Below are 11,531 nucleotides of genomic sequence, written 5' to 3'. Positions count from 1 at the left end.
CTGGTGTTAGTAAGTTCCCAGCCCCACCTCGCCACCACAACCACCTGTAACTCCATCTCAGAAGATCCAGCGCCCTCTTCTGGCCTCCATGGGCACTTACACATAAATAAAACAAATCTTTATTTAAAGGTCTGTGTGTGTGTGTGTGTGTGTGTGTGTGTGTGTGTGTGTGTGTGTGCGCGCGCGCGCGCGCGCGCAAGCGTGCATATTCTGGGCATGCACTACCATGTCCAGCCCAAATCTAGCTTTAATCAGCATATGGAAGAAGGTACCCCTGTGTTCTTTCCGTGCACACCGTCTCCCCCCACCCCATTCTTCCTACATGGGAAAAGGCGGCAGATGGACACTCTCTCAAGCTAAAGGACAGGAAATTTCGGCAAAGACTCCAGTTTTTTAAACAGTTTCATTTTGCCCGTGATTATTTTAGAAATTAACTCCTTAAGCGACCGCTTGGTTTCATACTCACCCCACTACCTGGCTATAGGGAGATGTTTGCCTCTTCTGAGCCAACGATTGGAAACAGAGCCAAAGTTTTGCAAAAGTAACTAACTAGATTCTACTTCCCAGTAGAGCAGGGACCCGACTTCTCCAGAAAAGGTTGCCTCATGGAGACAGGAGAAAATCATTTTCATCTCTTTGGAGGGGGGTGGCAGAAGGACTAGAGCCCAAAGCGCAGAGTTTTGCACATGCCGCAGTCTCCGAGCTATACCCTCAGCCCAGAAAGAATTTTTCTAATACCGGGCGGATGTTTCAAACTGCGTTTCTCTGCAGACCTTCCCAGGAGTGGAGGCTGTGCTTCTGGGTGTGGGCACCGGAAGTGGCCCCGAGAGGCCGCAGAGCACAGTCTCCCCTCTCTGGCACTGCATGGGAGTGTCCCAGGGGATTGAGGGAGGACGGGTAGTCAGGCAAAGGTTAGGGAGGAAAGCAGCCAGGCAGAGGCCCAGAACGACTCCAGGAAATGTTTAGATTTCTCCACCAGGAGGGAGGGCAAACAAGCTCCCCCCACACCCCCACCCCGCAAGCCTTCTGGCAGCTCAGAGCATTCTGCAGCGCAGAGCGTGAGGGAAAAAGACAAAACCAGAAAAAGAAAAGTCATCTCCAGGGCTCGATCTAGCAACGAGTCTGTAGCATGTATAGCGTCGGACCCCCGAGCTGCAACCCAGAAATGTACACTCGTGGGAAACCGCTTGCACCCCAGAGCCTGACCCAGCTGCAGGCTTCAACTCTGTAGGGGACGTGCAGCTCGTGATCCAAGCCTAGGAGAAAGGACTTGCTGCCGGCTTTCATTTCCTGGCTGAAGTTTCTCTCGTGGGTGCAGCGCCTGCATCCCAGGGTGATGAGGTTAGGGGCCCAGCTGCTAGAGGAGCCCTAGTGTTCGGATAGGCAGCTGTGCCTCTGTGCCGGCCACCTTGGATGCCAGTCCTCTCTCCAACTGCTATGGACAACGGGTCGTGCTGTCTCATCGAGGGGGAGCCCATCTCCCAAGTGATGCCTCCTCTACTCATCCTGGTCTTCGTGCTTGGCGCCCTGGGCAACGGCATAGCCCTGTGCGGCTTCTGCTTTCACATGAAGACCTGGAAGTCAAGCACTATTTACCTTTTCAACTTGGCTGTGGCCGATTTTCTCCTCATGATCTGCTTACCCCTTCGGACAGACTACTACCTCAGACGCAGACACTGGATTTTTGGAGATATCGCCTGTCGCCTGGTCCTCTTCAAGCTGGCCATGAATAGGGCCGGGAGCATTGTCTTCCTCACTGTGGTGGCTGTGGATAGGTATTTCAAAGTGGTCCACCCCCACCATATGGTGAATGCCATCTCCAACCGGACTGCCGCCGCCACCGCCTGTGTCCTCTGGACTTTGGTCATCTTGGGGACTGTGTATCTTCTGATGGAGAGTCACCTGTGTGTGCAGGGGACACTGTCGTCCTGTGAGAGCTTCATCATGGAGTCAGCCAACGGGTGGCACGATGTCATGTTCCAGCTGGAGTTCTTCCTGCCCCTGACAATCATCTTGTTCTGCTCGGTCAACGTTGTTTGGAGCCTGAGACGGAGGCAGCAGCTGACCAGACAGGCTCGGATGAGGAGGGCCACCCGGTTCATCATGGTGGTGGCTTCTGTGTTCATCACGTGTTACCTGCCCAGCGTGCTGGCTAGGCTCTACTTCCTCTGGACGGTGCCCACTAGTGCCTGTGACCCCTCTGTCCACACAGCCCTCCACGTCACCCTGAGCTTCACCTACCTGAACAGTATGCTGGATCCCCTTGTATATTACTTCTCAAGCCCCTCGCTCCCCAAATTCTACACCAAGCTCACAATCTGCAGCCTGAAGCCCAAACGCCCAGGACGCACGAAGACGCGGAGGTCAGAAGAGATGCCAATTTCGAACCTCTGCAGTAAGAGCTCCATCGATGGGGCAAATCGTTCCCAGAGGCCATCTGACGGGCAGTGGGATCTCCAAGTGTGTTGAATGCCATTAAGACAAACAGCCCAACAACGAGGCAGAGAAATGGGCAATGTGAGTTAAATCTGAAGGGTGGAGGACTTGAAGATGTCCCCTCCCACTCTTAGCTGTATCTTTCTCACTCAGGTAGAAATGGGATCCACCCTGCTTGACCTTTTCCAGAAGGTTCCAAACCGGTTGGTTGTGTTTAAATACTCTGATAGCAATGGTGAAGGGGCAGCGTGTGAGTGTGAAGGAAACCGTGGGTGTCGGGTTAGGAACTACCTGGAGCCCGTGTCGCTTTGCATGGCTGAGAAAAGCGGTATGAGCCTGGCTGGGTCTTGTTCTAGCTCGGAGAGAGTTAACGATCTCAATAACTCGTCGGTATTTCCTGGACTGAAAAAAATAGAAACTGCACTGAGTCAATACACTTATTTCCAGCTGAGCGAGACCCTTTACTGCAGGACACCCGGACCTAGCCGTTTTTTTTAAATCTTCCCTGGGGAGCCTCCACACATTTCAAGGTTTGAACATCCAGGTGGCCCAGGAGGGCAGCAAAAAGAATCTATTCTAACCTTGCTGGCGCCACGATATTTTGCTGATTTTAAGTGGTTTCATCCTTTGTTTTTCTTTTGTTTGCATTTCAAAGAAGATGCTGAGGGACTTGTCCACCTGATATCAGCTATCGTTTCTCCAGTGGGAACTGAGAGCCTGTTTACGGCAGCAATGGTGGGGGGGGGGTGCTTCCTGGTATTTGGGATGGGTTAATTCAAGCATGGTTGTTCTTCACTGCTTAATGCATGAATTTGAGCTGAAATCCTCCCTTCTCAAGTCTTTGTTTAATCCACAGTATGTTGTCCCACCCTGTCCAGCATCCTCGTCTGTTTTGTCTTTGGTGCTGGGCATTGAACTTGGGACCTTATTCGAGCCAGGCAAGCACTGACCACTGAACTGCACTCCCAAACCCCTTGTGCCCCTTTTAGCTGTAGCGTTGTTAGCCAACTTTTGGGAGAAAGCAAAGCACTAGAGGTGGCAGCAACAGTTTAGCTCAATGTCCTTTCATCAGTGTCTAGACTTCTGGTCAGCCATCCGGGTCTCCTATTGGGGGCCTCCCTCAAGCACATATGTTCCCCCAAATACTACCCAGAATTCTCACAGCTAGGTGATTCTGTGAAAGTCCCGGCTGCCCCTGTCCTGGAGAAGGAGAAATAGAATCCGTGTTAACCTTAGTCCCACTTTCAAGCCACAAAAGTGGTGACAGCCATTCACTCTCTCCAGTTCCCAGGGTACTCTCCCCAGGGAAGGGACCTTGACATTTATGTCTAAAGACATAAATTAGATGCTCCTCAAGGTTGTCCCTGTGGCTTCCTTTGCCAGAGGTGTTGAAGCCTAGGTGCGAAAATCAGTCTGACTGCAGGGCTGGTGAGAAGGCTCAGTAGGTAAACAGGTCTGCCGCCAAGCCACCAACCTGAGTATCCCTGAGACCCATGTGGTAGGAGAACACCAAATCCCAAAGGTGGTTCTGTCCTCCACCTATGTTCACGCATGCGCACATGCACGCATGCGCACGCGCGCACACCCACCCACCAAATACATTAATGCAATAAAAATTTTATTGGCTACACGGTCAAGTTTGAATCTTAGTTTAAATGCTTATTAGACATGTGCTCGTAGGGAAGACTTTATTTAACCCCACTCAGTTTTGATGTTCAGCAGGGTTAATACTGATGCCAAAGGGTTTGGGAGCAAATTCAATGACTGTACACTCATAAGCATGAGAAATCTGTTGTTCCCAGGTCTGCCCGGAAGAAGACCATGTGCGTGTAGTAGTTGATAAATAAATAGTTGCTGAACAACTATAATCGCTCCAAACGGGAATCTCTGGCTATAGGTGCTCAATAATGGGTTACTACATTCATTACATGGGGTTTGTTGTTGTTGTTGTTATTTTTAAGCTTGAGGGTAATTTTATTAAAGTTTACAAGAAAAATTCCAGGGCAGGCAAGCTGGAAATCTCAGTGGCTGGAGGAGGGAGATGGAGAAGAGGAAGAGAAAAAGCCGTAGTGGTTTTTGTCAACAACCAGAGTGGATGGGCAACCACACGGTGGGTAGGTGGGTAGGTGGGGGCGGCGGGGGGGGGGGGGGCGGGATGGGAGGGGGGGAGGGAGGGTTTCAGGAAAAGGGTGGAAGAGCCCAGAGTACCAGAGACGGGATGCTTAGGCTCTGGCCAGGTCGAAAAGAAGAGGCAGAAAAGAGAATGGGAAATGTATGCCTTTGTGAGCCAGGACTTGGGATCTCATGGCGACTCTCTAGGGACTGACACAGTAGTGTGGGTGCATACAGAGAAGCAGACACAGCCTAGACGGTGGTGACACACATCTTCAATCGAGGCCAGCCTGGTCTACAGAGTGAGTACAAAGACAGCCAGTACTACAAAGAAACACCCTATTTCGAAAACAAAACAACAACAAATAAAGAAACAGCATCAGACACAAAGGAGTCAAAAGCCCCTAAGTACCGCCCAACTTCTCCGGCTTCCTAGGAAGGAGTCAAGCCAAGAATTCTTACCAGCACCAAGGATCACATACCGTCTTTCTTTTTTCATGTTTATCATCATCATCAATTATTATTATTATTACTTTGTTTTGGATTTTTCAAAACAGGGTTTCTCTGCATAGCCCTGGCTGCCCTGGAACTCACTCTGTAGACCAGGCTGGCCTTGAACTCAGAGATCCACCTGCCTCTGCCTCCCAAGTGCTGGGAATAAAGGCGTGCACCACCACACCTGGCTAGCTTGCTGGTCTTGAACTTGAGATCTGCCCGCCTCTGCTATATGCTAGTGGAAACTGGGTTAGGGAGATCCTTCAATCAGTGCCTGTCACATGACCATGAGGACCCAACTTTAGTCTGCAGGGTTCATATGGTGGCACACGCTGGGGATGCCAGGGCTGAGGAGGCAGGGACAGGAGAGGCTCAATGGCCAGCCAGTGTAGCTGAATGGGTGAGCTCTAGGTCTCAGTGAGAGACTCCATGTCAGAAAGGAAACAACAGCAAAACAAGCAAACATGGCAGGGACTGGCATGATGGCTGGGGGTAAAGGCGCTTGCCGCCAAGGCTGATAACCCGAGTTTGACCTGAGAGGTGAATTCTGCAAGTGTGTGTCTGCTCTACCTGGGTGTGCACACATGCATGTGCACAAACACACACACAAGAAACAATGTTTTAAGTCACTCCTGAGGAATGGCAGTAGAAGTTGGTTCATAGTCTTCACATACACTCGAATGCACGTACATATCCTATATACAAAAACACATGGAGACCAGTGAGAGGACTGGTTTGTTTTTGTTTTTTGTTTTTTTTTTTTTTTTGGTGGTGGGTTTTTTGTTTTGTTTTGTTTTTTGTTTTTTGAGGCAGGGTTTCTCTGTGTAGCCCTGGCTGTCCTGGAACTCACTCTGTAGACCAGGCTGGCCTCGAACTCAGAAATCCGCCTGCCTCTGCCTCCCAAGTGCTGGGATTAAAGTCATGCACCACCACCGCCCTGCTAAAATGTTATCCTTGGGCATAACCTTTCATGCCTTTGTTGCCTGATCCTGGTAAAAGTGGATTTTGAGAAAAGCCTGTCCCTTAAGTGTGACGCTAGCTCAGAAAACTTTTTAATGATGTTGTCCTCCAAGAGAAGGAATTAAAGGTCCTATTCTAAAAAAAAACAAAAACAAGCAAACAAACAAACAAACAAAACTCACTAAAAAAATCATGGCACGGGGTTCCTTCCCACCTTTAACCAATTATGTTCCTGGATGAAAGACACACACAGCCTTTATATTTGAATATGTCTTAGGCAACACAATAGCTGGGCGGCTGCCTAGCCTCTATGATGATAGAATCTACTTTCCCATCTACCACCCCAAAATTATCACTGTTTACCATGCTCCATCTTGGTTGCTCTTCAGCCAATATGGAGGGCAGGCAGTTGCCCAGCTGCTGTGCTGTGTGTGTTTTTATTTACCAATCAGAATTAACTGAGGGCCAGGTCCCAAAGGCTGACTCTGAGTCTTGTAGGCCAGCACTCAGCACTACAATAAACGGTAAAAGACCGAACCTCGACAAGGTCCAGTACCCAGAAGCCCATGGCAGGCCCACAGACAGACAGAGGCCCTCACCACAAACCAAAAGCCAGGAAAATTAAGCAAAACCCCAAGCACAGTCTTGCCTCTAACACACTTCCCCTAGGAGCTGGCAGAGTGCAGCCAAGTCTGTCTTACCAAAAAGCTTTCTTTAGAACTGGCGAGGAAGAGGAGGGGTGTAACTTTGTGGAGTTTTGTTTTGTTTTTTGAGTGTTTATTGTTAGATGGGAACACAGTAGGTTTAGAGGAAGTGACTCACCTTCAGAGGGAAAGTCGATAGTCTATAAGGATAATGCAGAGCAAATGACAAGTGTCTTTAATTGACAATGACAATGGAAAATACGTGAGTTCTGGGATAGCCTTGGAATAGATGTTCCTAACCTATTTTATCTTATTTTGAGGCAGGGTGTCACTACGCAGCCCTAACTGGCCTGGAACTCTTTATATAGACCAGGCTGACCTTGAACTCACAGAGATCCACCTGCCTTTGCCTCTTGGGTGCTGGGGCTGAGAGACGGTTCTGTGGTTAAAAACACTTGCTGCTTTGGCAAAGGATCGATGTTCAGTTTCCAGCACCCACGTGGTGGCTCACAGCAGCTTACAACTCTAGTTCTGGGAGATCCAACATCCTCCCCCGGCCTCCACGGGCAAAACACGAGTGTGGTGCACTTAAATGAAGGCAAAATATTAATTCACATAACAAAGAAAGGAAGAAAGGAAGAAAGGAAGAAAGGAAGAAAGGAAGAAAGGAAGAAAGAAAGAAAGAAAGAAAGAAAGAAAGAAAGAAAGAAAGGAAGAAAGGAAGAAAGGAAGAAAGGAAGAAAGGAAGAAAGGAAGAAAGGAAGAAAGGAAGAAAGGAAGAAAGGAAGAAAGGAAGAAAGGAAGAAAGGAAGAAAGAGAAATTATAACGTCTTCGCCACCATGCCTGACCCTCTAACTGAAGATACACTGGTTAGGATGAGGTTTGAAGTCATGCGCACATAGGGCTTGAAGGGATGAGATCCCCGGCACATGAGGAGTTAAGTCCCTTGTTAATGTTTTTGTAGGGGAAGCAGAGACTATGCTGCCAGGGCTGCCCCATTGGCCTTCTGGGCCTTTAGCTCCCAATCCAGTTCCAGGATGATGCAAGACTTAGGATGGAAGCATACATAGCCGCAGAGCTGGCTCTGCAGTCTGCAGGGTATAATGCAAAAATGGAAATTTTAGGGCCCTTTAAAAAAAAAAAAAAAAACATTGAAAATGTCAAGATGGGACCGAGCAGAGTGGCACATACTTACTGCCCTAGTACTGGAGAGCAGGGTTTTGTTGTTGTTGCCTTTGTTGTTGTTTTGATTTTTTTTTTTTTTTTGGACATTTAAAACAGGGGCACACTATGTAGCTCAGGCTGGTTTAAAACTACCATGCCAGGCTGCCAACCCGAAGGTCCTCTCCATTATTCCAGAGGGCCTGCTATCAGCTCCCGGCACCCACTTGGTAGCACTCAACTGTCTGAAACTCAAGTTCCAGGACCTGACACTCTCACACAGACATACATGCAGGCAAAACACCAACGAACATAAAATAAAATAAAATAAAATAAAATAAAATAAAACAAAACAAACAAACAGAAAACCCTAAGGCTGGGATGTAGCCCAGTTGATAGAATGTTTGTTGACTATCCACAAAACTCTGGATTAAGTCCCAAGTTTGGCGTGAACTGGAAATGGAGGTGCATGCCTGAAACCCCAGCACTCCTGAGGCAGGAGGATCAGAAGTTCAGTTATTCTCAGCTGTGCTATGTGAGATTGTGCATCAAAGAAAGAAAGAAAGGAAGGAAGGAAGAAAAAAAGAAAGAAAGAAAGAAAGAAAGAAAGAAAGAAAGAAAGAAAGAAAGAAAGAAAGAAAGAAAGGAAGGAAGGAAGGAAGGAAGGAAGGAAGGAAGGAAGGAAGGAAGGAAGAGAAAGAAGAGAAAAAAGAAACAAAGAAAAGAAAATAGAAAAATTCTTTATTAGCCGGGTGGTGGTGGCTCACGCCTTTAATCCCAGCACTCGGGAGGCAGAGGCAGGTGGATTTCTGAGTTCGAGGCCAGCCTGGTCTACAGAGTGAGTTCCAGGACAGCCAGGGCAACACAGAGAAACCCTGTCTCAAAAAACAAATAAACAAAAAAAGTCTTTCTCACTTTCCCTACTCATTGCATTTATTGTTCATATATATACACACACATATATATGTAGATATACATATATGTATATATATGCATGCACACACACACCATGTACACACACACACACGCATATATATATGGATATATATGTGTGTATATATAAATTCACACACACACATGTTTGTACAACTAATGTTTATCTCTCCACTTCTACTACTCCATCTCCTTTATTAGAGCCCCAGGTCTATCCTGTCTCCTTAAGCCACATGTGCCTTCAATGACATATTCAGTCTGCAGTGAGACACCTTTCAAAATGTCCTCCAAGAATCTGTGCTTCCTGCCACTGGACTCTACCAGTGTCTCCTGTCTCAGTGGACCATGAACCCTCACTGTGATGTGATAGTGGTGGTGTTCTGGGATTCCCAAGCACACGCATGAAGAAGATCAGCCTGTGGCCTTCTGGAAACCCAGAGTGACCCACATGCAGCCCAACGTACCCCGTGTGCAGAACATGTCGTGGCAGGGCCACGTGAAGAAGCCACGTGGAGAAGCATACAACTATATGGAGAGGGTGAGGAACCCATGTGTCTCCGTGTCATTCCTGATCATCACCAGGACTCAGTCTCAAACTTTCTGTGTGTGTGGTGGAGGGAGGGGTGTTCTCAGAGAGGTTTAATGGAGGAGGGAAGGCCCACCCTAAGTGTATAGGCTGGAGTCTCACACTGATAAAAAGAAGAAAGCAACCTCTGGGTCACCTCCCTCTGCTTCCGACCACAGCGAGTGGTGACCCCAGGCCTCGTGCTCATAGCTCCGCATTTCCAACCATGCTGGACTGGATCCCCTCTAACTGTAAGCCAAAGCCAAACCCTTAAGTTGCATTTGTTGAGTATCTTGTCACGGCCAGGAGAAAAACTAGTTCTCCTGGCTGTGACAAGAGTATAGTTCTATAGTTCTAACCTAGACCCCCAACTGAAAAGCCCCCAAGGAGACCAGCTGAATTCAGTCATGATGCATATGAATACCATGATACCCAGATACCCATGAAGGAAAAGGACAGTGGCGTTTATTTTAAGCTACTGGTTTTGGTGGTGACTCATAAACCAGTAATAGATAAACTAAAACAGAGACCCAGGTTAGTTGCAGGCATGAGAGAGTTACCTGCTTAAAGTCTCTAAGCCAATGGTTCTCAACCCATTGGGGGTGGTCCAACAACTCTTTCCTAGAGGTTGCATATCAGATGTTTACATTATGATTCGTAACAGTATCAAAGTTACAGTTATGAGTAGCAGCCAAAACAATATTACGGTTGGGGCTCACCACAGCATGAAGAACTGTGTTAAAGGGTGGCAGCGTTAGGAGGTTTTGAGAACTGCTCACTGCTCTAGGCCCTGTTTTGCCTGTCTTGAGGTAAGGATAACAAAACCTCTTTCACAGGATGTGTGTGAAGAGAAGATGAGATTGCACATGGAAATCTCTCAATAAGATGCCTGGTGGACAGCAAGCAGTTGACAAGGGACAGCTGGTACTCTTATGGTACTTTTTGTACTGTTGGAGACCAAGCTCAGGGTATCAGGTGAGCTAGGCAAGTGCTCTACCACTGGGCTACAGTCCTGGCCCTATTATATTTATTTGCTTAATTCTTTATTTTGTTTTGTTTGTTTGTTTGTTTGTGAGACAAGTTTTCCACATGTAGCTGTGGCTGACCCAGAACTTGGTGTGTAGTCCAGGCTGGCCTCAAATTCAAAGAGATGACTCCTCTGTCTGCCCAGTACTAGGATTAAAAGCATCATCTACCTACCACCCCCTCGGCTTTATGTACTCATGTTTAATCAGTTAATTTTTGGTTTTGGTTTTGGTTTATGTGCACGGATGTCTGTATGAGAGTCTCAGATGACCTGGAGCTGGAGTTCCAGACAGTTGTGAGTTGCCACGTGGATGCTGGAAACTGAACCCGGGTCCTCTGGGAGAGCAGTCGATGTTCTTAACTGCTCCTGAACCATCTCTCCAGCTCCTTTGTTTGTTTTGAGTCAGGGTTTATATATCCCTCCTGGCTAGACTGGAATTCATCATGTAGACCAGGCTGGCCATAAACCTGCAGTGATCCTCCTGCCTCTGCTTGCTTCCTGAGTTCAAAGCTCACAGACATATACTGCCAGGACCTATCAAAGTTTTAAAACTATTTTGTGAGAGCAGTGGCAAACATCTGGAGTCCCAGTTACCCAAAGAAGAATCCTTTGACCCAGGAATTCAAGGTTAGCCTGGGTAACATATTGAGACCCTCCTCATCTGAAAAATCAACTCATAATAACTTCTGTGAGAACCATGGCACCTTTCAAGCTGCCCCACCCAGCTTAGGGGCTCTCGATGATTGAGAGTCATATCCATGAGTATAATATCCTTTCCACTAAGCTGTACAATCACTGTAAGGGATTCGTTGTAACAAGTTTCTGCACAACTCACGCACCAGTAAGGGGAAAGAAAAAAGAAAAGAAAAGAAAGATCAGTACAAGACAGGGCGTGCCCTCCAGAGGTAGGAAGACTGGAAATTCCATAGCAGGCCCTGGCACCCAGAGACCTCAATTTATGTTCCCTCTAAGTAGCTCCAAATTTCCTGTTTAGAAGCTTTGAATGTGAGCATTGTGGGGAGGCTCTCAGGAGCAGGAAGGGAGGGGTGTCACCTAGGTCCCCAGATTCCACAAGAGGAAACTGGGGGGACAAGTAAGGGGCACAACAGCCCCTAATGGATCAGAATTAGCTGTTCTACTTTGCCATATTTGACTATTCGTTGTTACTCTAATTTTATCTGTGATAGGCTGGGGGAG

At 47.7% G+C, this 11,531-nt stretch overlaps 1 protein-coding gene across 1 annotated transcript; it reads left to right on the top strand.

The window, feature by feature from the left end:
• The first annotated feature begins 1,036 nt into the window (after window positions 1–1,036).
• On the top strand, window positions 1,037–4,301 carry Hcar1 (hydrocarboxylic acid receptor 1). The gene has a single exon (NM_175520.5). It carries the CDS (start codon window positions 1,438–1,440, stop codon window positions 2,467–2,469), a length of 1,032 nt encoding a protein of 343 aa, NP_780729.3. The 5' UTR covers window positions 1,037–1,437; the 3' UTR covers window positions 2,470–4,301.
• Window positions 4,302–11,531: the final 7,230 nt, after the last annotated feature.

This window comes from Mus musculus, chromosome 5 (genome assembly GCF_000001635.26).
Source record: "Mus musculus strain C57BL/6J chromosome 5, GRCm38.p6 C57BL/6J".
Classification (NCBI taxonomy): Eukaryota; Metazoa; Chordata; class Mammalia; order Rodentia; family Muridae; genus Mus; species Mus musculus.
The sequence above is the reverse complement of the archived record's forward strand: the minus strand, read 5'-3'. Positions and strand labels throughout refer to the sequence as shown.

Coding starts and splice junctions, on each gene's coding strand:
- Hcar1 (NM_175520.5), top strand. CDS start 1,438: ATGGACAACGGGTCGTGCTGTCTCATCGAGGGGGAGCCCATCTCCCAA.